This window comes from Columba livia, chromosome 10, assembly GCF_036013475.1.
Source record: "Columba livia isolate bColLiv1 breed racing homer chromosome 10, bColLiv1.pat.W.v2, whole genome shotgun sequence".
NCBI classification, from domain to species: domain Eukaryota; kingdom Metazoa; phylum Chordata; class Aves; order Columbiformes; family Columbidae; genus Columba; species Columba livia.
Window position 1 is genome coordinate 4,144,286 of NC_088611.1, and position 27,992 is coordinate 4,172,277.

The 27,992-nt window shown below is 37.8% G+C and overlaps 1 protein-coding gene across 27 annotated transcripts in view; it reads right to left on the minus strand.

Annotated features, from left to right (window-relative positions):
- ATP2B2 (ATPase plasma membrane Ca2+ transporting 2) overlaps positions 1 to 27,992 on the minus strand; it is a 388,530-nt gene that overhangs the window by 24,237 nt on the left and 336,301 nt on the right. For all 27 annotated transcript variants that reach the window (XM_065074475.1, XM_065074474.1, XM_065074486.1 and 24 more), the window contains 6 exons: positions 22,386 to 22,565; positions 21,260 to 21,347; positions 13,766 to 13,872; positions 12,837 to 13,028; positions 4,608 to 4,821; positions 46 to 257 (listed from right to left, as the gene is read on the minus strand). In XM_065074475.1, coding sequence (XP_064930547.1) covers positions 46 to 257; positions 4,608 to 4,821; positions 12,837 to 13,028; positions 13,766 to 13,872; positions 21,260 to 21,347; positions 22,386 to 22,565 — 993 coding nt within the window. The remainder of the gene's footprint in view (positions 1 to 45; positions 258 to 4,607; positions 4,822 to 12,836; positions 13,029 to 13,765; positions 13,873 to 21,259; positions 21,348 to 22,385; positions 22,566 to 27,992) is intronic.

Consider the following 27,992-nt stretch of genomic DNA (forward strand, 5'->3'; position numbering starts at 1 on the left):
TAAATTTCTGAAGGAATAGTTACTAGTTCTTGCCCAAATCATTACCTGAATAGCAAATGTACCCAGAACAATAGTGCAAAAAATAGGATTTCTGAAGATGCCATCAAAGACATTTCTTTCGCCGTGGATTTTCCGTGCATTGATTTCATTGAAAAGCTGCATCATGACAAAGGTGTTGAAGATAATGGTGTAATGCTCTGAAGGAGGAGAGTGAAGTGGTGCATTCCTCCCACTGTCAATCTTAAACATTTTCTCACCTAGATGTAAGACAAAAATAAAAGTTTCCACTAGAATAAATTAATAAAACTTACATTTATATTTCCTTTTTTTTGCTTTAGCTAGTTGCCTCCTGTGCTCTACTTTGCCACCTTTCTTGCTGCACTTAGTATAATACAGGCAGAACTTACAACGCCAGTGAGCAAAAGGCATCTAAACTTTCTGAGAAAGATGCTTCTTAAATGATGACTTTTATCTAATAACTCGGTATATCTACGCAAATAGTTTTCAGTAGGACATTTCCTCTAACAAAATAGCAATTATTGTAACAAGTCAATTATTTCTGATGTACTAAGCACTTGAGACCATTGACAGTACATTTGAGATTTTCTACAATAATTAGAAGCAATCACTCTTCAGCAGTTTTTACCCGTTTGCTAATCCAGTACAGCATAACTCGTTGACAAGCAGCCAAGGATATTAATGAAAAAAAATAGACATTCCTGGTTTTAAATAGATTTGGTGTGGATCATTCCGCTTGTATGCTTTGAAAGCATACCGTCAGGCATTGTTCTTTATTTTGATAATTTGACTATCACTTTTAGATCTGACCAATGGAAAAAAGCACGATAAACCCATACGTCCTGAAAAGATCCCTGCACCTGAGGGACCTCTGTTCTTATAGAATCATAGAATAGCTTGGGTTGGAAGGGACCTTTAAAGATCATCTAGTCCAATTCCCCTGCTGGGGCTAGGACATCTTGCACTAGATCATGTTGCATCCAACATGACCCTGAGCACTTCCAATGATGGAGCATCACAGTTTTTCTGGGCAACCTGTTCCTATGTCTCACTGCTCTCATTGTAAAAATATTTCTTCCTTATGTCCAAGCAAACCTATCCTCTTTGAGTTTAGAACCACTGCCCCTTGTCCTGTCACTTCAGGCCTTGGTAAAAGTCTCTCTCTGTCTTATAAGGCCTTATATTGGGCTGCAATAAGGTCTCCCTGGAGCTTCTCTTCTCCAGCTGAACACCTCAGCTCTCTCAGCCTGTCCTCCCAGCAGAGCTGTTCCAGCCTCGGATCATTTCTGTGGCTCCTCTGGCCCCTCTCCGGCAGGTGCATGTGTGTCCTGTGCTGAGGACCCACAGCTGGACCAGCACTGCAGGGGGGGTCTCACAGTGTGGAGCAGAGGGACAGGGTCACCTCCCTCCTGCTGCTGCTGCTCACGGGGCTGGGATGCAGTCCAGGATACAGCTGGCCTTCTGGGCTGCAAGCGCACATGGGCGGCTCATGGCCAATTCCTCATCCACTTTCCTATATGCAAAGTTTACAAATAACATGCAGTTATTGGAAGAGGCATTGTCCTAAAGTAAGGGTGAGGCATTCACATGAAGTGCAAATCATGAATGAAATAAAACTAAAGAAGATTATCACAACACTACTCATTTTCATAACCAGTGTTAATATATTTGTTAATAAAAACAAATTGAAGCTTGAACATTTTTCTGCTCTTCCACTATCATTATATTCAGAATTTCCAAAGAAAGAAGAAGAGTTTCCTCAGGTTTTCTCCTGAGGTCATTATTTCATCAGCTAAGTTAACAGTGAGCACTTTTTTGCCTTGGGATATTTGAGCAGTTCATGTTCAAGTCACTGGGAATAATGAGCATGTTTCCAAAGGAAGAATTTGGCTTATAGTCTTTTGACAGAAAGTATAATACAGTATCACAAATATATCAGTAACACAATATGAGGCAACAAAATGTAGACTAGGAGACAGCAGAGATTAAGTAGATTATACATCTCCAGAGAGATAACTTAAGTACTGGAAAATATTCCCCTTATTGCATAAAAACAATAAATGAAAAAATTAATGACAGCAAACCGATATCACCACTTTGTCTTTTACAGATACACACACACATATACACACATTGCATCTATTTGCTTTCATTCACTACACACACAAACACAAATATATGAAGAATACTTTCCTCGGGGAGAGTACCTGCGCTTAAGGCTCTATTATTGTATTGCATCACTTAATTGCCAAAGCAGAACATGCTGCTGTTGTGAACTGGCACTGGTTAAACCCATAACTAGTTTTTATTTCCAAACATGTTCCAAAAGGCATTATAGTATAGTAGAACAATTTAAAGTTTATTATGCCTAGTTGCTGAGGCTAAGATTTTTTGTATATCACAGTATGACAGAACTAGACAGTGGCTTCTGGATTTGTGATGTGCCTGATGTCTTAAAGGCATTACTGTATATTCGAACACAATGTTTTTATTGCCACATTATAGAAGATAGAAAAACTTGATGTAGTAGTCTCTACAGAAACCCAGTACAAAAAAAATTGAAGTATTGATAAAAATATAAATCATTCTCATTAATTTGGAATTTGCTTATCAGAACACTGAGTTTAGAACATCATCTCACTGCAAAGCTGAGTCTTGTGGAGTTTAGAAAGGAAAAGACTGGATTTCCTAGGCTTGTCAGAAAACTGCTTGGGCTACATCCTTCAAAGTATACATGAGTTTTCCAGAAATACCCAGAAGTAATTAGAACAGAGTGAGAAAGCCTGATTTTCTTTTCATTGTGGCTCAGTATATAGTATTTTAAAGCATAAACCTCATCAAAATGCCATTAAAACTCCCCATAAAGTTCACAGACATTCTCATTCCAAGATTCACAGCACATGGATTACCAAGGTCTTATACACCTATTTTAGAGAATCTGAAATTGTAATTTCCTTAGACTTGCTAGACATTCTCAAAATACACTGTAATCCTTAAAAGGTTACAGCCTATCTCTCTTCAAAACCTGATGATTATTTTGGTTTAAATAGCTCCACTGTAAACAGACCATCACCTCCTTAGAGCATTCTAAATAAGCTGCCAGTTGCTGGTGATGTGGAGCAAGACGGTAACAATGGGGCTCAAAAAGCTCCTAAGAATCATAAATTTACATTTGCAGCTTGTATGAAAGTCTGTATACAAAGAAAAAAATATCTGCAAGACAACACATGTAATTTAGCAGTGATGACACAGTGACAAGAGCACAATAGCCAATTGATAAAATTAACAGTCCTTTGAGCAAGTTCAGTTCTTATTGTAGAGCAACAGAATCTATTATTAGCCCCCCACTGTTCCTTGCAGCAAGAAACATTCCTCCTCCTTCCCTCCCCTCTCCAAAGTACAACTATAAAAAGCATCCATTACTAGCAAGCCTGAAGAAGAGTCCAGTAATCTCATAAATCAGATTCTTTTTTCCCTTTTAATATCCATTCTAGATATTAAATGTCAAAACAGAGTGTTCTCTGTATCACTTAATATTGATTACTTGCTTATCTATACTACTTAAGATCTGCATTATTTCTTGACTGTGGCAAACATTTTGCTCCCGATTAAAGCTTCTCCAGATATTGGTAAAATGGATCTTGATTTTTATTTTTTTTTTTTTAGTGAATTTAAAAAAAATATTATTTGTTGTTACATGCCTACTAAAGATGGCAAGTCTCAAAATGTATATTAGTATAGAAGAACCAGGCTAGATGCTCCAATAAAAACATAATCTTCTATGCTGCGTTTTAACAGAAACTTTAGCCAAAGCCCAAACCTACATTTTAATGACCTGGCTGCAGAGACTGAGTGCACCCTCAGCGAGTTTGCTGACGACACCAAACTGAGAGGAAGGGCTGACACACCAGAAGGTTGTGCTGCCATCCAGTGAGACCTGGGCAGGCTGGGAGGACTGGACAGAGAAAAATGGATGTCAGCAAGGGCAAGTGCAGGGTCCTGCACCTAGGGAGGAACAACCCCAGGCACCAGGACAGGTGAGGGGTGGACCTGCTGCACCTGCTAGGTGTCAAGAGGATGGACCAGACTCTTTTTAGTGGTGCCCAACAACAGGATGGTGGTAAACAGGCACAGAATGAAGCACAGGAGGTTCCATCTGAACATGAGGGTGCCAGAGCCTGGCCCAGGCTGCCCAGAGAGGTGGTAGAGTCTCCTTCTCTGGAGACATTCAAAACCTTCCTGGATGCATTGCTGTGTGATCTGCTCTGGTGACCCTGCTTTAGCAGGTGGCTTGGACTAGATGATCTCCAGAGGTCCCTTCCAACCCCAACCACTCTGTGATTTTGTTAGGAGGCAAAAAAAACCCCATCTCACTGAGGCCCTTCCCAATGTCAACAACACAAGACAGTGACTAAATCGCTCTATTACATCTGTCCTGTTTCCCATCCCATTAAACAGCTCGGTCCTGCTAGCTGTTTAACTGTAACAGACTTAACATATGTGCATGGTTACATTTAAAGCATTTTGACCTCAGGCTACAAGACCTAGATGCTTCTAAATGAAGCAACAAGCCTAACAAACTTTCTTACCGACAAAAAGAAGTGTAAATATGAGAGTAAGCTGATAAACAGCATGGCCCAGAATGTTCTTCATCATGGTACGGGATATAAGAGGTTTGTTCCTGCCGTATGGCTTTCTTAGCAATAAAGCCTCTGTTGGAGGTTCGGTGGCCAAAGCAAGTGAGGCAAAGGTGTCCATAATGAGATTGACCCACAACATCTGTACAGCTTTTAGAGGAGAGTCCTGTGGAGACAAATTAGAAAGTTACATTTTTCCTAGAAAAAGAATTGTTGTCAGGTCATTTACTGTGATTTCACCTCTTCTGGTGTGACTGCAGGCACGGCTGAAGATGGGACAGGGAAATACTTGTTCCTTTGCTCTGACCTTTCTTAGATTTCTTATGCAGGACGCTCAGTGATCTGAGCAAAGAGAAATGATTTCTCTCCAGTCATGTAAATCAGGAATATTTACAATCACACAGTTCTTCTAAAGCATAACATTAACAATTGATAACACATTTTACAATACTCTGTTACTTCATGCATCTTGCTTAAATTTTCAGCTGACTGTAGGTAACTAGATAATACAAGTGGGAGTTTCTTTCATGGAAGAAAAATTACACTAAAACAATTTAAAAAGTAATGTTTCCTTTTACTATAACCTACCTATCTGTGTTTTTTTCAGAAACAGCTTGAAGTCATTAAAATTTATAAAACAATTACTAATACAACTTAATACATTTTACTTAAATAATATATTTTAAAAAGAGAAGTGATGAAAAGGCTGATATTTGAATTTTTAAAATAGTCTGAAACTCATTAAACTATATCAAATATGCAAATGTACGTAAATCTTTATTGTTTTACTGGGTAACAGGATAGCATATTTGTAAGTACAGAAGTGGAAAGAAAAACAAACAATCAAAACCCCAACACATTACTGCTTGTCAGGATGAAGTCTTTGTTTTCTGAAGCAGATCGCCAACCGCTAGAAGGAGCTCTTTCCTCACTTAAGTCAACAAAGAGTCTATGGTCATTTACAGAGGACTGAAGAGCAAGATGTAAAAAAAACCCCAAAAAATAAATAAATAAAGCAAACCAACACAGATCTCAGGAGAATTTCAGATGATGATTATAACATTTTGATTTGTAACACACTGGGGCAGCTGTAATGGCAGAAATATGCAATTGCTTCAAGAAGCCGTATTGGGAAAAATGAAGTAGGTTATTTTTCTATATCTAATGACCTCCTTATGCCTTTAGACTGAATACAAACCTGCAGCTTTAGTAAGGTCTGCTTCAAATGTTTCAAATAGATGGGTTTTATTAGGAAAACAGAATCTCAAAAGTAATAAGGTATCAGTGTGACAAATTTTCTAGTGAAGGGAGTTGATCTGCAGTGTGAAAGCTGGAAGATCAGAGCACTCTCTTTGTGCATTACATTCCATAGTGCTGCAGTAGCAAAGCAAAGCAATGTATGGAACAGCATACAAGCCAAATCAAAGCCAATAAGAACACCTTATGAACTCTGCTCTTTTCTTCAAATGGTTAAATGTTCATTTTAAATGAAATATTATCAAATAATGAGGGACAATATCCATTTGGTATCCCAGAGACATATGGAAAATAAGGCTAAGTGGTTTGGTCTCTTGTAGATCTGGTTTATATTCCAGCTCTCCTTTGAGATAAAATATTATTTCCTTTTGAAAATATATTTTAGCACTCCTATATTTACAAAAAGAAAATGATATATTTTATTTGTTTGTAAAAAAATATATTTTTTTGCTTATTCAAAGGGATGGAGAAGAGCAGTCTACCATTTCTAAGTCTTACAGGTTGGCTACATCAGGGAAGGGAAGAAGATTGGCATTAACAGATTCCTGAACTCTTGATCATGGGTTGCATTAACTGGACTTATCTGGAGAGTTCAGCTCACTTATTTGATATGCAGCTGCAGAAACAGGAAACGTCTTTGGCTTTAGAGGTGGCTAAAGAACTGAAAGCAATCAGGACTAACCTCATTCCAAATTGAGACCTCATTTTTTGTTTTTGTTAATACTAATGGCTCAAATGAGGAGCGTACTTGCACTAAAAGCAGTTTGTTGCTAGGGCTCAGAGACTCTAGGCTTGGACACAGTATATAGAGAAAAAGGAAAACATGTTTTCTACTGAAGAATTTTCTGTGTCATATTTTTACCTGTCTAGTTAATAAGTTTTCTTGAGAAAAATTCTCTACTTCGAGATGTTACAATAGCTGAATTTCCTTTGCCTTCTATGTCAATAAAACTGCATTTGTCTGCTAAGCTTAATAAATAAGAGTCAAATATTCAGGTGTCTATCAGAGCCTGACATATTCCTAGCATAACGAAAAGTCACATTATTTCAGTCTCTAAATCACACAACTGTAATTGGCAGTCATCAGTTTTGGCAACAACATGTTCTCACCATTTCACACTGCCAATCACCTTGGGTGGCTACGGTGCCCCTAATAATTATCTATTATTGGCAGTGCTACGCTGTTCAGTCAAGTGTGAAAGCTCATTCTAAGCTGAAGCCAAAACATTAAATACACATTAGTCTGGGCAGGCAGTGGAATGAAATTTCCACTGCAACTCTATCTGATTTCTGATTAGTAGGTGGAAACTGAGGAAAATACGTATCAGCTAAGGAGCTTAATCTTCCATTACAGATTTTACTCACTTACGCAAGAGGGATGCAAATTCTATGTTCTTTTCACTGCATTTTAGCCACTAAGTGACTAGCTAATAATTCTTAATTCACTTTCTGAAAACTTTGGGGATAAAAGCTGTTCAAACTGCAAACCACCCAAAATTACCACTTATTTGTCAAATTCCTTTCCACTTGACCTTGGAATAGGTTAGCATTGGCCTAGAGGTAAAAGGAGAATGTCCCTTAAATCAAGTGACGTTACAGTTCATCTTGGAAGCACTTAAAAGTACAAATCACCAAAGGCTGGAAATAAACTACAAATCTTTTGTGACATGCAGAGCCTCACAAATTTTAGAGCTTGTTACTTTTGATTTAAATGACAAGATGTAAGGGAATGAAAAGTCATTTTCACCCCTACCTCTTTACACCCACTTGTCACAGAACACATGTGTACATAAAAATGAGCATTTCTGGTAGGTTAACTTTATGTACATCAATGCAAAAAAGTCAGCCCTCGCTCCCGCTGCTAGATCACACTGGCTACTAACTGTATGGAAGTGGCATCCTCAATTCTATTTCCATGCCTCTAAGCCTTCCCAAAACAAAGCTAAACACTTTGACTTTATATTATAGCTTTTTCAAATTTGCCAATGCTATTATTTTAACATTTGCCAAATACAGTTCTGCAGTACAGTAAAACATTACAACCACGTAAATTACTGTCTTATACATCTAAGTGTAGATCATCTTCATTTTTTGAACAACATCTGTAAAAACAATAAGTGATTCATGCGGTAGTTCATTGCTACAGTGCTTTTTAATTAACATTTAATTTTCCAAAGATAATGTCCTATAGACTCACTGTTTTCAGTTCCTAATGTCTGCTAAAACATTAAGTCTTTCTCCAAGTACAAGAATAATCATTTGAATGTTAAAACGCAGCCATTGTTTTTCTTTAATGCAACCTTTTTGAATAGCTCCATTGCCTCAACAGTTGGAGACACAGGCAAAATTTGGCATGAAGATAAACCTGCCAGCTTTGCAGTTCCAATAAAAAGCATTTACATTTGACTGAACTGCATTTTACAATCTTCATTTTGTACATACCAGATTATTTTTAACAGCTTCATGCATAATGACTTAATATTTTCCTGGTACTGTGTATATATGTTGGGGATAGAAAACAGGATGAACCTTCTGGCTTTGTAAGGCATGTATAGAACTGTATATGATATTAGAGCTGTGGAGCAATGACTTATTGGAAGTACAAGTCACAATTGTATGCAAAGCTCCAAAGAAGAACCCTCATTGAGTCTATCAAGGGCTCTGCAAAATGTTATTCAGAGAATGAAGTTGGAATATAAGAGTTTATATCTCATAAAGCCACTGGAAAAATAAATCATTGGGTTAACCTGAGGTAATGGTTGCTAAACAGAAAGGACAATTATATGCAAACTGGTCAAGATAACCCCTTTTAACCATACTTTTAAAAGCATGCACAGGGCAACAGCGAGAGAAGGAAGCAAGAGGTAAATGAATTAGATTAACTGAAAGATAAGGTGAATTAATACAGCTCAGCTGCACTGCACCACAGAAATGCCCTGACATGGGCCTAACAGAAGGAGCAGTTGTGATCTCAGTGGTGGGCGTTAGGGACACGCAGAGCACAAAAGTATGTGGCACCTCTGCAGCCACACATTGGGTGATGCTCATTTTGCTTTTCATCAGACACTTCTTCAAGCTTGGTTTTGTATGACCTATATCTCAGAGGACTGTATGTTATTATAGAATCACAACACAAAAATTCATTATTAGCTGAAAACTCAGAATTCCTGGCTTATACACTGAGCTTGTCTAAACTAAAACAAGGCCCAATATAAGTTAGATCCCGGTGAGGGGTAGCTTAGTTTTGGCAGCAGCCATGCTAAGCTTGCCAACGGTGGCACTGTGCTTGTAATTCCTCTGCTATGTAGAAAATTATTTCTGTCACTTTAATATGACTCTGAGCTGGAACCTGTGACAGAGAATAGCAAATGAGCATTTGCATTGGTCCCGTTTCGTCTGCATAGTAGCTTCTTTAGTAGCCCACTGCTACTCCTTTATTGGAGTAGCACGTAGGGTCATGTACACTTTGTACATGTAGTTGAACATCTGTTGAAACAGCAAACCAGGACAAAATAGAAACAGTAGATACGGTAGATGTTCTCTCTAACAGGAGCATATTGCTGAATCAGTCACTGGGTATATAAATAACAAAGTAATATTTGCTTAAAATTAACAGAATTAAGCTAAACAGTAGGTCCCTGCAGTGGAATTGGCAAGGATGCTGACTTTATTTATGTAATGGAGAAAAAAAGCAGCAGATTATTAAAATAACCACTAATGGTCAGAGGTTCTACCTAACATTTTTTTAAGCCTCTCGTGACACTTCTAACAAATCAGCTCCTATTTGGCAAGGCATTCTCTGGGTGCTCCTCGGAGGTCTAGTTTCACTCGTAACAGCACTGACACAGTTGGATCCTTTCATTAATGCAGAGTTGCTGTGGTTTCACTAGGAGTCCTGCAGGTATGACCACATATACATATTTACACGTACACCGATGCTATCACAGCACCAAGGCTGAATAAAATTAAGTCTCTTTTGTTGTAAAACACAAGCCAAGTGTTAAAAGAAAATAGTCAAAACAAAGATTTTATTATCTTCATACTTCCTTTAAGCACTAACATTAGTAACAGCAAAGAGGCTAGGCAAGCATGAAAGAAGCTTCAGACTCAAAGCATCCCAATGTGCTGGTTCTGAACCACAGAACAGATTTTTTGATAGGTGGCATTAAGAAGTATGAATACATCAAATTTTTCTCATTCTAGAGCTGATGAAATACCACCAAAAGGATAGCCTTTGTAATATTAATGTACCTAAATATGAATTGTGGACTAAATTTATATCCTATGTGTCAAAGAAAGCCAACCTGACTACCTAAAAGCAAAGTAAAATTCAGTCCAGTGGGGACCTTCTTTGTATCATTTTGAAGGTCACAGAAAGCTGAGTTGCCTTTTGGAAACCACAGATTTTAGCTTCATTTGTTTGTTAAGAACTTAAATGACTATTTTTACTGAAATATTTAAGACCTGTATGCAATTTTGCAGACTTCGATCTATGTGTGTGCACCTACCCTGTTTATGCAAGATTTTTTGGTATATTTATGCGTTTTGTGCTAGAGCTATTTTGATAGCAACCAGAGGGTACAGTATGTTCTCAAGTGTAATTTTTAGGAAACCTTATGAGCCAAACAAACATAATGCCCTTTCACTGGCTAGAGTCCTTGAGTCAAAGCCTAACATAATAACACTCATTCGTAAGGCAAGATGCTTCTTGATGGAGACAGAACTGAGAGCTACTTGAGATGATCAGCAGTCAGGCTGGTGAGTGTAAACAGAACTACAACGGAAAGAACTGCTGCCTTTTTGCCACAATTTCAATTTCAGCTCCTTTCAGACTTCTATTTTGGATTTACATTTTTACTGCCAAATACAGGACAATATTTGGACAGAAATACAGGAGGTATATATTAAAACCCATCAACAGGGATGACAGGCTTGACAGGCTCAGTGATGGTCTTACAGACCACTGGGGCAATATAAATGCACTGGGCCTGATCCAAATCCTTCTAGAAGCCAGTGCCATGATTCAAACGATGAAGAAAGCTCCAGAACTAGAAGGAGAGAATATGGTTGCACTGATTCAGTGATGCTTAGCCTCTTTGAGAATAAAATAGAAATTCCATAGTTAACAAATAGAATATATTTCCCTTTAGGTTTTCATGAAGTAATTGAAAAAATACTGAACATTAACCAAAAAAAAAAAAATCACCTTGATGTCTATTAAACAGGGTCTCAGAAGGGACCACTCGTCTCAGTTCCAGTTATAGTATTTTTACCACATTGGTGTTAGCACTTTTTTCTACATGGTTTTGTACCACTGATAAAAATCCAGGAAGACTGACCTTGCAGACTTTTCATCCTTATTCACAACCTTCTGTTACCAGCAACAATCACTTTACAGCTAAACATTTTCTCGATATGCTTGGAAATATTTCCCAAGGGAAAAGGAAAAGTTGTCCAACTTCTGCCTCAACATCAATAATTTTGTCCCTTAGCACAGGCCCAATTGTGACAACAAGGCATCACCAAGACCTTGGGGCAGTGTGCTAGAGATCTAGCACATAGCAGCGTGCAATTTCTTCTCCGAAAACAAGTGAATTGAGGTTTCGGTGCTTCCTTTGTATGGAATGCAATAGTTATTTCATTTAATATCACTTCCGCTTATTTCAATACCAGCCAGTTCTGGTTTCTCTGAGCATCTCAGCCCTAACACGACACTTGTGCTCACTCAGCCCAGAGGAGCCAGATGCTGATGGTTGTACCTGCCCAGGTGTTGCACGGTGCACACAGGAGCCGGGAGCTTGCAGACTCCCAGGCAGCAAAATAAAGGCCTCTAAATGTCAGTCAAGGCTCAGGAGAAGTTTGACCTCATGGTTTTGTAAAGGTACCTGGGTTTCTGGTTTCAAGTATCAATTCCATGATTACAATGTAAGTTTACCCTGGAGCCCAGCTAATGACTTATTCATTGTTTTGCTCATGTGTGCATGAGGTGAAGTTTACCTGCTGAAACAGGTATGTGCGTCTGTGTGATGCACAACAGAGGGAAGCATCAGCTTTCCCATAGTGTGTCTCAAAGGAGGCATTTTGTAACAGCACCTGTCTGCAGCATCTCAAATATGCATTATTTTAGGTAGTGAAGAGCACTAAAAACTGCATATTTTTCTAATGAAGGAGAAAAACCTCATACTGCACAAAATACATCCTGTTTTCTTTCTAGAGAAAAGAAAAAATCATTTTATTAATAAAAAAGTAGTAATTTGAAGAGAAAAAAAATGGTTTGCTTTCACATACAATTTTTGTAAAAGACCTAGACATTGTTGCAAGTACGCCAAGATTGCAATGAGGGATTAATGTAGAGGGAGAAAAAGAGATCCAAGTCCAACCGTATGTGTCATATAACTGGTTTGTCACTTGCATCTGAAATTAAAAGGAATTGCCCAAAAGCAACAAAATAATTTTATCATTCAAAAAGCTCCCCTGCTGGGATTATGTCTGTGTGTCAGTACTGGTCTCTTGAATATAATAATCCCGTTCCATGATCCACCAAGAAACAACATATTTAACAGTGAAATATTCTGAGACAAAAAAAGGTACAGTCACATAACTTCGTCCTTCTCCCAGTCCCTGATATTTCTGTCCTATCATCACAGTCATGCCAATAACAGGTAATCAAAACCAGGGAGCTGTATGGAGGCAGCATAAAGCAGCTCCTCAGAGCAGTTTATTTCCAGAAGAAGATGGATTAGTAGACTTCCTTATGTCAGCGGCTATTCAACATTTAGAAGCTTGATCTTTAATACACTCTTGATGCTCAGAAGAATTTCAGAAAGCATACTTTCTGTTGTACAAAGTAAGAATCAAATGGAAACCACTGCTACTAAGAAGAAAAGGTAGCTTGGTAGGGTTTGGCCCTGCAGTTCCCCTTACCTGGGTGATGCACGCTCCAGTGAAAGCCACAATCACTGCCACGATGTTCACAGTGAGCTGGAACTGCAGGAACTTGGAGATGCTGTCATAGACATTGCGGCCCCACATGACGGCCTTCACAATGCTGCTGAAATTGTCGTCTGTTAGGATGATATCTGAGGCTTCCTTGGCAACATCCGTTCCAGCAATACCCTGGAAAAATTAATGGTGAATAAAATTACCTACTGGAAAGTACAGAGACAGTTAGAATATAAATCTTCATAGTCAAAGTTAAAACAGAGACTTCCCAGCACAGTAACAATGACTGCTGACTATATTCCGCATTTTTTATTTGCTAGGAAGTTAACTGATTTGGCCTATTTTTGAAAGTGAATAAGGACACAGAAAAGGGAATTGAGAGAGAGCAGTGGAATTCATGTGATTATGGTATTGAGTATTTTAAATTATCACTGTAATGACTAGTGATCTTCTGAGTTTTTTTTTTTTAATCACTGAAGATATTTTATTAATATACATGAGCAGAATTGCTAACAAAAATCAGAATTCCGTATAGTCCTGTATGTTAATGTCTTCAGAGTCAGAGTACATTGGGAAGAGATCTTTACAATTAGTGATGGATTGTACCAAAGCAAAATAGTGCTCCACTGTTGTGAAGAGCACAGGATTCATTTTTCTGTATTGACACAGGATTCTGCGTATAGCTAATAATTACCTTAGACAAAATACTGAAAAATTGTCAAAACAAGCAATATCAGTGAATCTAAGAGAGCAAATTAAAGTATTCTGAAGCAACACAACTTGCTCCCTCCAATATATTGCATCAGTGAAAAGTAATAACTAAGCAGCTTTCTCAACACTTAATGAATGAAAAGCCTCTTATAGGAAATTTATAAGGATACAAACATCAGTAAAAATACTCAAAATTATACCATTGCAAAGCCAACATCAGCTTTTTTAAGTGCTGGTCCATCGTTGGTTCCATCACCAGTCACAGCTACAACCTGCCTCTGTTCCACCTGTGTGCTGTCAATAATACCTGCAAAAAAGAGTATATGTGTGTGTATATATACACATATATAAAAAACCAATCAGCAAGATAAAAGTTCCCTCTAAAAATAGCAGCATCTGTGTAATATAGACTACATTATAACACACAAGTCTTACAGAAATTAATAGAGTTGATTTTTAAGAAAAATAAGGATGAAAGCAGTGTTAGCACTACTGTACAGTACCAGACATCACTATTAGAATTTACATGGGAAGTTCTGATCGTGCGTCATCAAAACAACAACAGAACTTTCATAGACTTCAAAGGGAATGACATCAGCTCCTGTACTAATAGTTATTTTGGAAGATTTCTACTATTTAAAATGAGGTGTCACAGTAAAGCCATTTCAGCCCAGCTCTCTGACCAAACGAAAATGAAAGGATTTGCTGAAGACTTCAGGTCATGCTGAAAACTCTCCTAAAGTAGGACTGAATGGTAATATCTGCTTTACTGGGATGCCTCTGCCAATCAGCTGAACATAAGATAACAAATGCCATTGATGAATTTTATTTAGCTGGAGCCAAATTAGCATTTTAACAGACATGTTCAGTTCTGCCAAACAATAAGAAGATATAATTCTTTAAATTCTGGAGGCAAACATTTTAATAAATAGACATAATAATTTCTACTTTCATTTTGAGATCATTTGAAAAAACAAAGCACTTTTCACTTGGTGAATCAAGTTTCATGCTACTAGCCTGCAGGGAAATATCTTCCACTTATACAGATGGGGAACGTAAGGAAAAGAATAAAGAATTTTTCTAAGGTTATGGAAGAACTGTGGTTTTTAATCGGATGGAGATCATTCACCGCTCAAGCTTTTACTTCCATGTCAGAGTCTATTTGAATATGTGTCCAGAATACAGGATTGTTGTGTAGGACACAATAACACCTCCCCAAAGCGGGGGGGAAATGACAAAATTCCTTTTGCTAACACGTTTTGCACAAAGTTATAGCTCCTAAAAAACAATTATCAAAACCTACCCAGTATGAAAAGCTTTCATTCTACTCTGGAAAGATTAAAAAAAATATCTCACGTATCAGATAACTAACCAGAAATAGGAAATTGCAGATTACAGAGCAATAGCTGCCTCTTGGCAAGGTTCAGGCTTATCAGGCACCCAGAGATGGCAATGCAGTATGGAAGCACTTAGTGTCCTGTATTTTTCAGTCTTATGAAAATCAGAAAAAAACCCATTCACTTTCCATTGGCAGTATGAACTCTGATAAATGGCACATTATTCTGATAAAATCTTATAATTAGAGCTTTCAATTTGTTGGGTGATTTGCTTTTGGTATTACTAAATAAACAGGAACATCAGCTGCCATCACTGTTAAAAGCATTTATCTTGGTCTTCACTTCTCATTACTAATACAGCCTTTGATGTTAAATTAATAGTTTAAGCTTCTGAAAAAAAGGCATTAAAATCTCTGATACATCGTGGTATTAACTGCTCCGGACAGGTAGATAACATCCTCGCATCGCTGGATTCCCCATGGGAGCACAACCCAAATCAAGGTGAAGAGGCTCCAACAAATGACCACCTAACAGATAAAAATAGTGCTCTAATGTCAATGATGACACTACCCAACTGCTCTGCGTCAGCCAGTTGCTGGATGCAGCTCAGTCATTTACATGGTTTTGTAGTCATTTTTATCCCTAAAAGCAAACTATGCAGCTGGGATAAGCTCAACATCCTCCTGAGCACAGAACTGCATCATCAGCAGTGATGGTAAAACAGAGATGAAATGGTCTGGGTCACCATCAGCGTCTCAGCCACACACCTTCATCACAATGACCCCTGCCAGAGTCATGTGAAGTATGTCAATACGTGGCACAGCAGCATGTGGACACACTTCAGTGTTGCTCACAGGAAGAGAGATCTTTGCAGAGCTTTCATCTGTATGTCAGACAAATTTCTAAAATGAAGCACTAGCGATTACTTGGAATTCAGAGGATTTATCATAGCTATACTTAGGCTCCCTGGCTTCTGCATCCACTTTTTCATCTGTTCCTCCTCCCCCCTTCCTCACATTTGAAAATTGTTGTCTTGTTTCCAGCACTTGCCTCCTTCCTAACGACATTCCCTTTGACTTTTTTTTTTCTTTCTTTGATATCATTCTCTTAATAGTTGTGGTAATGTTTCACATCCAGAATTTTCTTCAGCATTGAGGAATATGCCTATGTAGATTTTACAAACAGTGTAAGGAGACCAATTAGAAGAGGAATGCCTGCAAAGGGGACTCACTCTGCTACCCTGAGCTGGGGAAACAACTGCTGCGGTAATCAGTGACAAATTTAACTACGGGCATCACCTCACAGACTGCCAATAAAGAGAACCCCATTTCTTTAACATTTACTGGCCTTTCCACTCATTCAAAACAGCTAAAAAGAAACTTTAGTATTAATTAGTCATGTCTAACAGTCAGGAAGTATCTTAAAGATACACTGCTTTACTCACAGTAAAAATAAAGATGCTTATGTATTTTAGTAACAAGACTCAGCAAAGATTACTCCCAAAACAGCCTTTGCTGTTTCATTGGTCTGTTCCCTCATCTTAAGCTGTTTAGCCACGACTTTCCTCTGTCAAAACGAATTTTACTCAATAGCCACAGGAATACACTGAGAGGATAACACACAGACTCTGCTGATGCTGCAGGAATTTAGGGAGGAGTCATGTAGCTTGCATAATGCACACATTTTTTGGAGCAAGCAGCTTGTTTCTGATGCGGGAGAAGATCATATTTAAAACTAGTATGTACAGCTATCAAGAGGGGCTCTATGTGCACAAGCTTGCTGTAAAAGGTACCAGTACTGCATCCACAGCTGGAAGTGAAATATATCTTATATCTCCCACCTTCCTCCCATCTGACATTAAAGCAAGCATTAAATCAAATCCACTCCAGATAATAATTTAAAGAATATTAACCAACAATGTGTCTTCCATTTCTTCGACAAGGAACTATCTGTACCCATAGTTCAGATCAAAAACATTGAGTATGGCCTCAGGTTCTCCCGTTATTGCAGGACAAATGCTGCTTTATTTAAACAATTCTTACTTGCATTGTCACCCTTAGAGTCACATCAGCAAGAAACTATTGGTTCTGGGAGAAAAAAAATCCTGGTTTAGATATTTCTTTCCGACTCAAAACAGGCAGGAATAACTTAGCTACAGGTGAGCATTTCAAAGATGCACACCAGTTCAGGGGCTACTGACACAGTAAAGCTGATCAACCCGTATGCTTACACATATTTATATTTCTTAAATATAGATGCAGTAATATATTTTCATAGGCATGTTCTGTGCGGATTAGTTTTTAATACTTCCAGACTTTTTGAAGTTCCCTGTTAATTTAATGAGAATTTAGGAAGTCTGTCTAAAAGAGAAAATATACATTCACTTTAGTTATATGTTTAAGTATGTGCAAGAACAGAGCTTTAAAGGTTAATGTAAAAGCACTATATATACCATTACAGACAGCTTTGGTAATTGAACAGTGCTCCACAAAGTTCCTGATATTAGAAAGGCAGAGAAGAACACGGCTAAAATGCATGGATTTCTGTACCAAGTATGCACCACCAATCTGCTTTATAATATAAGACTGACACACTAAAGGGGAACCTTGAAGGCATCAGCGCCTCCCACAAAGTTACACTTGACACAGACCACAGAGACCTAAGTGGTATTTACAGAGTAGAAAACTCTAGGTTCAAATGCAGGATGGCTCCTGCTTCCTTTAAACTATCTTCATGTTCCTGGCTTCGGGGAAAAGTTGGTTGAAGCTGATGTTTTACACAGTGGAACAGGTCAACTTTCTGAATATTGTTTCATATGAATTTGGATAAAAGTAAATACTAAATTTTCCTCTCAAATGGAAATCAAAACCACTTTCAATTTTAGACATACTGATATTTCATTTCAGAATTATATTAATACACTTTTAAATATTTGGATTATTCTACCTAGCCTCAGGGCATGTCCACAATAATGGTGTCCTGAATAAAACATCCCATGCAATAATAGTTAAAATATTTTACTAATTAAGGGTAAATATTAAAAATCTTTTCTTCTTTAAAGTTCCCTCTCTGCTTGTTAACAAATCAGCATTATGTGAGAACAGAATAGTTGTTTCTAATATCACAGAAAAATAATTCCAGCCTAATTTAAACATATGGGAAAGCACAGCTTCTCTAACTAGGAAATGGAATATTTATTTGATCTTGTCTATACCTTCTGATAAGATATTTCCCATCAGTATTAAACTGTTGCTTCCCATAGTATTGTAAAAATCAAGACAATATTGAAGTATTTCAGCAACAGCATTATAAGGGCATGCCAGTATAAAGAATAAGCATTTTACTTGTTATATATTTTGAAATAGGGTAAAAAATATGAAATAATCCACCAATGGATGTCATAAAATCCATAAGAAATTGTCTTTCAGTTGAATTGAGATATCTAACATTTCTGTTTTACTGAAAGAGTTTGTGATGATAAACCATTTTGACATTTTTTTTCCAATCTACCTCTACTTCAAAGCCGTAAATATTTGAGAGAAAGTGTCTGCCCAGGCTGAGAGGCTGCGCCATGCCTTCCTGCAGTCCCTTAGCGGGACTGAAAACAAAACTGAAAAATAAAACCGATCCGTTTGCTGGGTGGGATTGTGCTGTGCTAAGGAGAAAAAATATTCCCTCCAGCAGCTGTATGTCATTAAAAATTAAATATGAAAAAGTTTATTTTGTGATGTGTGTTTTTACCCTAGAGCAGATAGAATACATCAAAGAAGAGAAAATCCTCTTGATCCCTCAAGAATCTGAGAAAAACATAACATTTTAACAAGAGGCCCAAAACTAGTGAACATTCAAATAGTTTCTTGTAACTTTTAATGGCCCTTGGAGTATAACCAGCCAAAGAATTCCATCGTGATTTTCCACAGACTTGTTCTTGAACTTCATTAGATACTTAATTGCTTTATCATCTGACCTTGTCGCATCTTTAAAGCATTAATTGTATTAGTTGCATAAGGCATTCAGTAGCAGTAAATATCTTTCAGATTGTCAAAGCGTGTATGCTATAAAACATCAGTAATTTGTTGCTTATTTTTCTTCAGCTCTATTGATTTCATTTTCTCTGGCAAAGGTTTCTTTTTTCTCTTAAAGGAGAATCCTGAATGATTCAAACGGGTACTCCCAAGGGACTTATCTAATCCACTTAATGAAAGACAAATTGTTGTGTGTTTGTGAAACAAACTATTAAGCTGTGTAAGTCATGTTCCTCTAAGAAAGTATTTTGTACGCACTAGGAAAAGTGAGGAGAATGCAGCTTGGTGCTGGTTCAATACTGACCTATGGAGCTGGTAACTATGTGTCCAAACCAGTGGTCTCCAAACCTTTTCCATCATGAACACCTATCAGTAAAACGTTTTTGAGCACCCACTCCCAGGACGTGCATATTATTTACAAATGATACATATGTACTAGGGTACTAATATATAATGTACATTATAAAACATACATTAGAAAACATGAGCTAGAGATGAAATAAACTGTTTTAAAAATATAGTCTTCTACGTAATAATGGTAAAAAATATTTTCTTCCTGCATCCCAGTGGATTGTCCCCGCCATGTGTGCCCCCCACTTCAGAGCCCACTGGTGTAAGCAGTGGCTGGAGAGGCTGAGCAGCTGTGGCAGCATGGCTGCAGCTCCCCACATCGGCACCAAGCCAGGCCTTATAGGAGATCTTAGTCCTCCTGCATGATCCATGCTCCAGAACTCTTCACACCTTGTGCACACCAAGCCAGGCCTTACAGGAGATCTTAGTTCTCCTGAATGGTCCATGCTTCCAGAACTCTTCACACCTCATGCACACCAAGCCAGGCCTTACAGGAGATCTTAGTTCTCCTGAATGGTCCATGCTTCTAGAACTATTCACACCTCATGCACACCAAGCCAGGCCCTACAAGAGATCTTAGTTCTCCAGAACAATCCATGCTTTCAGAACTCTTCACATGCACTGGTCCCAATCCCAAAGGACCCAACTGATGCAATCTTTAAATTCATAACGGCACGCCTGCTCTGAAGTCATTTAGGCATTTTAAAAAATTACATATTGCTCAAAAGCCTTTGTAGCCACTCATGTATGGAATCATAGCAGTAAAACGTCGCCACACCAAAGCGTAGATCCACAAACTATTTCCTAGCCAAATGTACATTATCATTTAAGTAGCAGGCCAGCTTAAGTTCATCTAACTGATCATCTGGTTCTTATCCTGAACTTCAGCTCCTCCAAGAATTGCCAAGAAGGGTCTCTGCAGACTTTCTAGGGCCTTAGCAAAATTATCCAGCTCTTTCTTCAGCAGGAAGCCAGCAGCCACAGCCGTCCGCCGATGGGGTTTCTGCCTGTGCCAGCCCCACATCTTACCATGGCCAGAAATTATGTTATTCCTGATCAGAAATTTTCTGATTTGATCAGCTGTCTTTTAAGCGTGAGCTTCAAAGTCAAAAGAATGAGATTTTAAGTCCCCAAGAAGCGTGAGTTACAGTTACTAAAAAGCCTTTAAAAAGAAAACCGCAAACAAATTCCTCTTTTATAGAGCATTCCATCTGCAGATAGTATGGTAAGAGAACATCTTTTGTACGGTGTAGTTTTTGTAGGACAAAAGCAGACTCTAAAATTACAGCCAGAAATCTAAAGGAAGCCAATGCAAATAATACAATTAATGAGCCTACAGGAAAACGGAATTGGCTTAAAATACTTACCTCCATTCATGTAATGCTAAAGAGGGCACCTCCTAATTACATGATCTCCAACAACTGCTATTGTAACATGAGAAGTTTTTTATCTTGGCATACTCTTTAGAAATAATTGTGAGAGAATAGATGTACTTGAGTGACTTGACTTATTCTAAATGAGCTCGTTCTTGTATTCTTCATAAAGACGTACAGGCAAAGACTACAAAACCTATGGCCCCTCATGTTTAGATGAAGAACAACGTATCTGTCAACAATATTTTCTTCCTGATCAGCACACACACCTTCCCTTCCCAGCTAGAGCCTCATTCTAGTCCAATTAAAAGTCACAAGGTAAATATGAGGCTGCCTACATTTGCGTGAGAGACATGTTATTGCTATTTCTGTTATTCCCACTGACCAGTTTCCTATTATTTTCTATTTGAAGGCTCATGTAGAAGACAAACACAAGAGACTTGGTTACCGAGAAAAAATTCCTGCATTATGCATAGATGTGCAATTAAAGGTAACAACTTGGATAAATTTGTAACAGCACAATTTTTACAATGCAGGTGATGTGCTGAGCATCCTTCAATAACTTTGGCATTAATTTACACACAGATGTGCAGGTAGTTTGTACGCACCTTTTACCAAAGTGTGCTTGTCCGTGGGAGATGAGCGAGCAAGCACTCGAAGCTTTGGCCAGATTTTGTCAATCCGCTCTTGCTCAATCTGGAGAGAGGGAACACAAAAAAACCCCAAAACAGTAAAACCGTTCACCTGTGATTAGCAAAATGCAGAATACATTTGTGTCCATGTGTCAGGTGATTCATTTCGCTATTCAGACCTGCAACTTTTATCCAAAAGCACAGAAAAATTCACAAAGCTGCGAATGAAGGCAAGGTCGGAAAAGGCAGTTTGCTACCACCGAAGCTCAGCTGTTGGCTAACATAGGTAAATTTTGCAACAGGATCTAATCAGCCTTTCTTAGCATCTTTATGGATGTGAAGTTTCTCAAAGCTGATCTAACAGGTTTACAAGTAACATTGTTGTTTTATTCTACATTTGAATCAAAATTCTTCACTTTATTTTGGCACCAGTAATGGCAGAATTTTCCCTGTATACCAACAGCAAAAAGGACTAAAACATTACATATACTGATGTTCCAGGATTCCATCAAACAATGCAAGGATTAAACAAATGTGTCCATTCGTTAATGATGGACTCAAAGGCACGATACAGAGTTTACTTTTTTAAAGCTGACTTCAATAGCCTGTATGTTAGCTTCGTCTTTTATAAGGAGTTAAAAATCTTTGGAAGAATACATTAATTATGTAAATCATTAGAGTGAGTGGATATAGCAGTACATTAGGTGAAGTGGTATAAAATAAAGCAGTGGTATTAATGATTTTTAAAAAAGTTTGGTTCCCAATACAGGTTGCATTTTTACGAGACAGACCTGTAAATTCCTGCTGAGTTCCTTCTCTTTGGTAACAAGCTGCTTTTAATGTGCTTAGTTTTGATTTCTCATAGACAAGTCCTGTGGTTCAGAACCTGCTGCATTAGGCTGGCACTAAACTGGCAGTGGCAATGCATCATGAATAGTAAACACTGCATTTTCAGTGGTAGTTTGAATAGCAAAAGGCTAGCGGTAGATCTCTCCAAGTAGCCTTGGCTGCTCTGAGGTACACAACAGTGCAGGAGAAAAAATATTTCAGTGTTCTCCCTATTTTTTAATACCATATTCACAATATTTAGTGTATCAATTACCTCTCCCTTCTCATTTCGGATCCTTCTGTTAAACTCTTTCCCTTCAAGGCAGAGAAAGTCTTCACCCGGATGAATGATTCCACATTTTATGGCAATGGCACGGGCTGTGTTGATGTTGTCTCCAGTGACCATGCGGACTGTAATTCCAGCTCGCTGGCACTTTCTTATGGCTTCTGGGACCTACAAAAGCAAGATAACAGGAAAGAAAATTCCTAGATAAGAGATAAAGTTTAAGCCAGCTGTTTCCAATCAGAATATTTTGAGGCTAAGAAATTCCTGAAGCAAAAAGAGAAATCACAAGTGTTACGGCATAAATAATACCAACCTGACTATTGCAGAATGGAGGTTACACAACAAGCAAGACAAATCTTGCATCAAGAAGCACACAAATAACTTTTCAGATCAGTTGCCCAAAGCTTCCCCTGACTTCAGTAAAAAGGAGCGCTCTGCAGCTTTTTGGACCTTTAGCATCAAGGCACAGCATGCTGAACCAAACATACTCAACATACATGAAACTATGAGCTGAGAATGTATTTTGTACATAAAAGTATCTAACTTCTGATCCAAACTTTCAATAAGATTATCTAAAAAGTTATTGTAATTTAGCACTACTACACTAATTCATGCAAATCAACAGGTGGAATTCCTAAGTATACAAATTTAAAATTTCATTAATAATTTACATATTTTGAAACTGTAAAATTTAAACATTATTTTAGTTACAATCCTTTCTGCATGAGACTAACTTTTCCTTCTGCACAGTGTACATAACCGGTGAGAGAGAATTCAGAGTGTAACAGGGTTCATGAGATTAATGTAGAAGCTATATACTGACTTGACACCATATATAGCTTATTTTAAAAGGGCTTTGTAATTAAAATGTGAAAGTGCAAGGAAATTGATTCCTAATCATTAAATAAAACTCTGAATACATCTACTTGGGTATATGAAGTCAGTGCCTATAGAAAGGCTACATGTCTATAGCTCAGCATCAGATGGGGAAAAACATACATTGCTTTATATCACAATAATAATGATGCATTAATTATTAATAAGTATCACTCTGACAAATGAATGCAGTCTTATCACACTTCTACATTATTATGAAAGCATTCTTCAAGAAAAAAAATAACATTATTTGACATAGAAGAATAAGAAGTGTGTTTTAACAATTTAAGCACAGCCTAGATAGATGCCTTCAACACACTCCCGCTTCTCCAAGTTTCCAATTTTACCTAGAAGAGACTAAGGGCATCCCAGGATCCTCTTGAAGACAGAGACCCATCCCAGAGCTACAAGAACCAGGACTCCCTTTCTACAGAAGCTGGCAAAGGACAGCTATAAAGAAATTAGAGGTTGCACCGGTTCTCACGTGTGGAGCGGCAGAGAGGTACTTGAAGTAGACAAGTAACAGTCTGAGAGGAAAGAGATTCCCAGAAGATGAGCACGACTTAGATAAGCATCTGAACATTAGGCAGTGATCCTAAGTAAACTTCCAGACAATTTGAAGGTTAACCCACAAGTTAAAATAGCACCAAAGAGCTTGCCCTTGATGCTGGCTCTGCAATGTTACCTAATATTCTCAATCTACATAATGCGCACATAAACCATATTTTAATAAATACCCCCAAATACATATACTTGACCACTGACTGCAGATTGCTGCTATGTTATCAGCTGAGCTTCTTCAGGTGACCTACTTACATAAAGTAGTGGGACTGTCTGACTGGGAATTATGTCAGCCATCGTGTACATAGACCTGTTCATTTCCTGCAGAAACTAATAAGCAAATTATATGAAAAGAATTTTAATTTTAAAATAATTATAAAAAATGAAAAAAACTATTTAAATCAAGAAAGGGTATCAAAATGGCTATTTCTGGCTACAGTAGCAAAGCCTTGCTGTAGTGCACTGCCAGTTCAGTGCAACTTGCTGATCATAACCTCTATTATAGATATAAGGGCACTGTAGAACTCAATGCCAATTAGAGTGGCATTAGTACAGAAAATACTAAGAAAAGGAGTCACCATCTCCAACATTACGCTATTTTGTGCATTTCTAAGTATTTTCATTTCTTCTCTAGCCACAATGCTGAGGGCAGGACATGGGCTTTGACTGACAACTGCCGCTCTGATCCAGCGTGGGAATGGCTGTATAGCTCAGACTGCACGTCAGGCAGAAATTACACTCCCTTAAACCATATTGAACATAATGATTATTACAATCAGTTAATACAATTTCACACCATGTTTCTGCATCTTTATTAAAATATATTTTTTCTCAGGAAAAGCTTCACTTGCGTAATGGCTCATCTGCTCAGTTGCGTTCTTCCTTCCTTAATCAACAAGAGGCAGTTGTGAGGCTTCTATTTTCCAAAATACCTCACTAAACTAACACCTAATTGAGGATCACTCCACCCTCTGACTGCATCTACAGAATGTGCTCTTTGCAAAAATGACTCTGTCGACACAGATTACAGAATGAAAAGAAAAACTAAGGGACACAGACTTGTCTTCCCGTTTCCTCACCTCTACTAGCTGAGAATATCCTTCCCACAAGTTATATCCTGGAAACATTATCTGGACCTGATACCTTTTAACAAATGAAATAGACTTCTATGGGTACATACAATCAGATTAAATCTATTACTTAAGCAAATGGCTCCTGATTTACCCAGTTTGCACGTTAATAATCCTGACTATATCCCATTTGCCCATTTGGAATGCTCTCAGTATCCACTTTAACTGTGGTGAGCCTCTTGCATAGAACATGACAGATTTAGAAGACTATCTGTAAAACCAGGACAGTGCATGAACCATGAAGGAGAAAAATAAATTACAGTGCAAACAGAAAAAAAGGTCTATTCACATAAAGTGCCAGTCCTATTAAACAAGGTCATGGAAGGACAACCTAGTTTCAAATACATCTCAAATTCATATGTAACTACAGAATTCTACTTTTTTTTTTTCCTATTTTCTATTCTATTTTCCTCTTCTCTCATTTTTTGGACAGCTGGTGGGTGGTATCTGATTTAATACTGTGTACAGTAATTACAGTTAAAATATTGTTCACAGTTTTTTATTGCTTTAAGGAAGAAAGAGTGTTGGCAGACTGAGTGGGCAGTGGAAGCAGATCTTTTCCATCGGTTGTGCAGAGCTTAAGTACACATTGCAAAATTTGCTGGTTTATTTTCTCTCTGCAAGGAAAACCTTCTCATGCATGCATACATACATAAACTGCCCAATGCGGTAATATCTATCAGAATCAGGTGGCAAATAAATAGGTGACATTTAGAAGTGATTTACGTTCATCTTCAGCAATAACAGATTGTAGGCGTACATTGGCAAATCATTATAAGCCAGTATAGACTCATTAAAACGGATCCAGAAAGACTGTCAAAATCCACAGAGAAATCTCTACAGGAACAACCCATGGTTCTATTTGTTCTCTTCTTGTGTATTTATCCAAGGAAAAAACAACACACGCACAAACCAAAAACTAAATATCAAGCAGGTAGTTCAGTGCTTGATAGAAACACATGCTGATAATGAATAAGCTAGTGTCTGAATTAACCTAAATAACCAAGGGATTATGCAAAAGTCATGGTATCCAGTGGTTACACTCCAGATAACTCTGGTCAGTTGCTGGATGTCATTGTGGAATAATTCATCCAAATAGTTTCTTTTAACGGACAGAAGGAAATATAAGCATAAGAGAGCTCCCAGCAGTATGATGAGAACAGATGCGGCTGGCGTGACACTAGTGACACCGCACAGACCCCGTCCTGGATCTCCCTGAGGATGCACATGAGCCACGTGCCACAGAAGCTCTGTGCACACTGGGAGGCTCCAGCTGTGCCTGTGGGAACCCCAATGGCCATTTCAGTGAAAAGGAGAAAACCCAGCCTTGCCCAGGAAAAATGGGAATGGAATTTAAGGGAAACTAAGGGCTCCCAGGATGGTGACACTGGACATTGGAATGACCTAATCTACCATTTCTGTCAGAATAAATTCCGATATCCATGAATACTGAGAATATTAATAGAACAGCAGGTGTAGTAGCATTTCTAATTTTTATTTTCTTTTTCCCTACAGAAAGCACTTTGAAAATTCATCAAGTTTGGTGGAGATTCTATTTAATAAGTGGGTTTAACACTGGCAAAATAGTAAGGTCCCTTGTAACAGCCTAACATTTTACTATTTGCATCTACAGCGGTGATTTCACCATTTTAACATAAGTATATTACAATATTCCCATAAAGTCAGATATTCTATACCTAGCCAGTTTTTCTGAAATGTATGGGTTTTTTCTGTCTTGTTTTTTTTTTTTTTTTTTTTGTTAATTTATTTCTCCTAAGATACTGCTACTGCTTTTTACCAATGTGTGGAGTAGTAATAATTTAAACATTGTTTTAAATGTTCTCATGATGTTATTATCACTTTAAAATGGCTTAAAGGGACAAGGAGGAAAACCAACCAACCAAACAAAAACCAAACCAACAACAAAAAAACCCCACCAAAAAACCCCACCACCCCAAATTAAAAACCCCACTAACCGAAACACAAGCAAACAACATACAACTGTTGAACATTTGGTAGAACTCTGAAATCATACACATTTTATTGTGACTTGCAATGAAGTAAGAAGTGTTGCTGCATATTCTAGCGTTAAACTACAATAAATTCAATACATCATTAAAATAATTATATAGAAATATTTTTTCCTACCTTCATCTTCTTTGATCCTTTAAGAGAAATCACACTTGACCTCTATTTTTAGCAACACTACTTATTTTTACCTCAAGGTCCTAAGAAATTATTCCCTCTGAGATGGGAGCAGTTCTCTGATAAAACACGCTGTAATCACGTGAAAGGATAGTTTGCAGCTATTTTCAATAATAACTGCAAATCCCGCTGCTCCCCGTTCCCTCAGGCTGTCATACCACACATACCCTGACTTGAAGCTGTTTCCTAACAAATGGATCACGAATCCATTTTGGAGGGAAAGGGGAGCGATTCACAGCTCCAGTGGTCACCGACAGTTGAAAACTTTCCTTCTTTCTATATTTGTGAGGCATTGCTGCAGACAGAACACTTAAAGAATATTTTAAATTCTTTTTAAAGAGATGCAATGTCAGGTGTAGGGACAGATGGACTAGCAGCAAGAGACCACCTGATGACAGATAAAGTGAACAACATTCATCTGATGGATGCAGAGATAAGGAGTTTATCAGACAGCTTTCACCTACTAAGATCTACTTTATATTATAATCTTCTTGATACTGAAAAAACCCAAGAAAGTCCATTATCATACAAAGCATAGCTATGCAGTTGGCACCAGTAGCTGTAATTTTACCATGTTAGTTTCCAAAGTTACAGGAGACAGCAGTATGTAAAGCCTACTTTATAAAGGACTCGAGGAAAAAAATCAGATTAATTTATACTTTTGAAGGTTTTGTAAAACTAAAATAAATTCCTATCATTTCTAGTATTGCCGTCAATTCTCACTGGATCAAATACAAAAATTTAGATGCGATTTAAAAAAAGATGCAGGAAAAATATAAAATGAGACAGAAGAATAAAAAATACAAAGATGGGTGCCAAACTG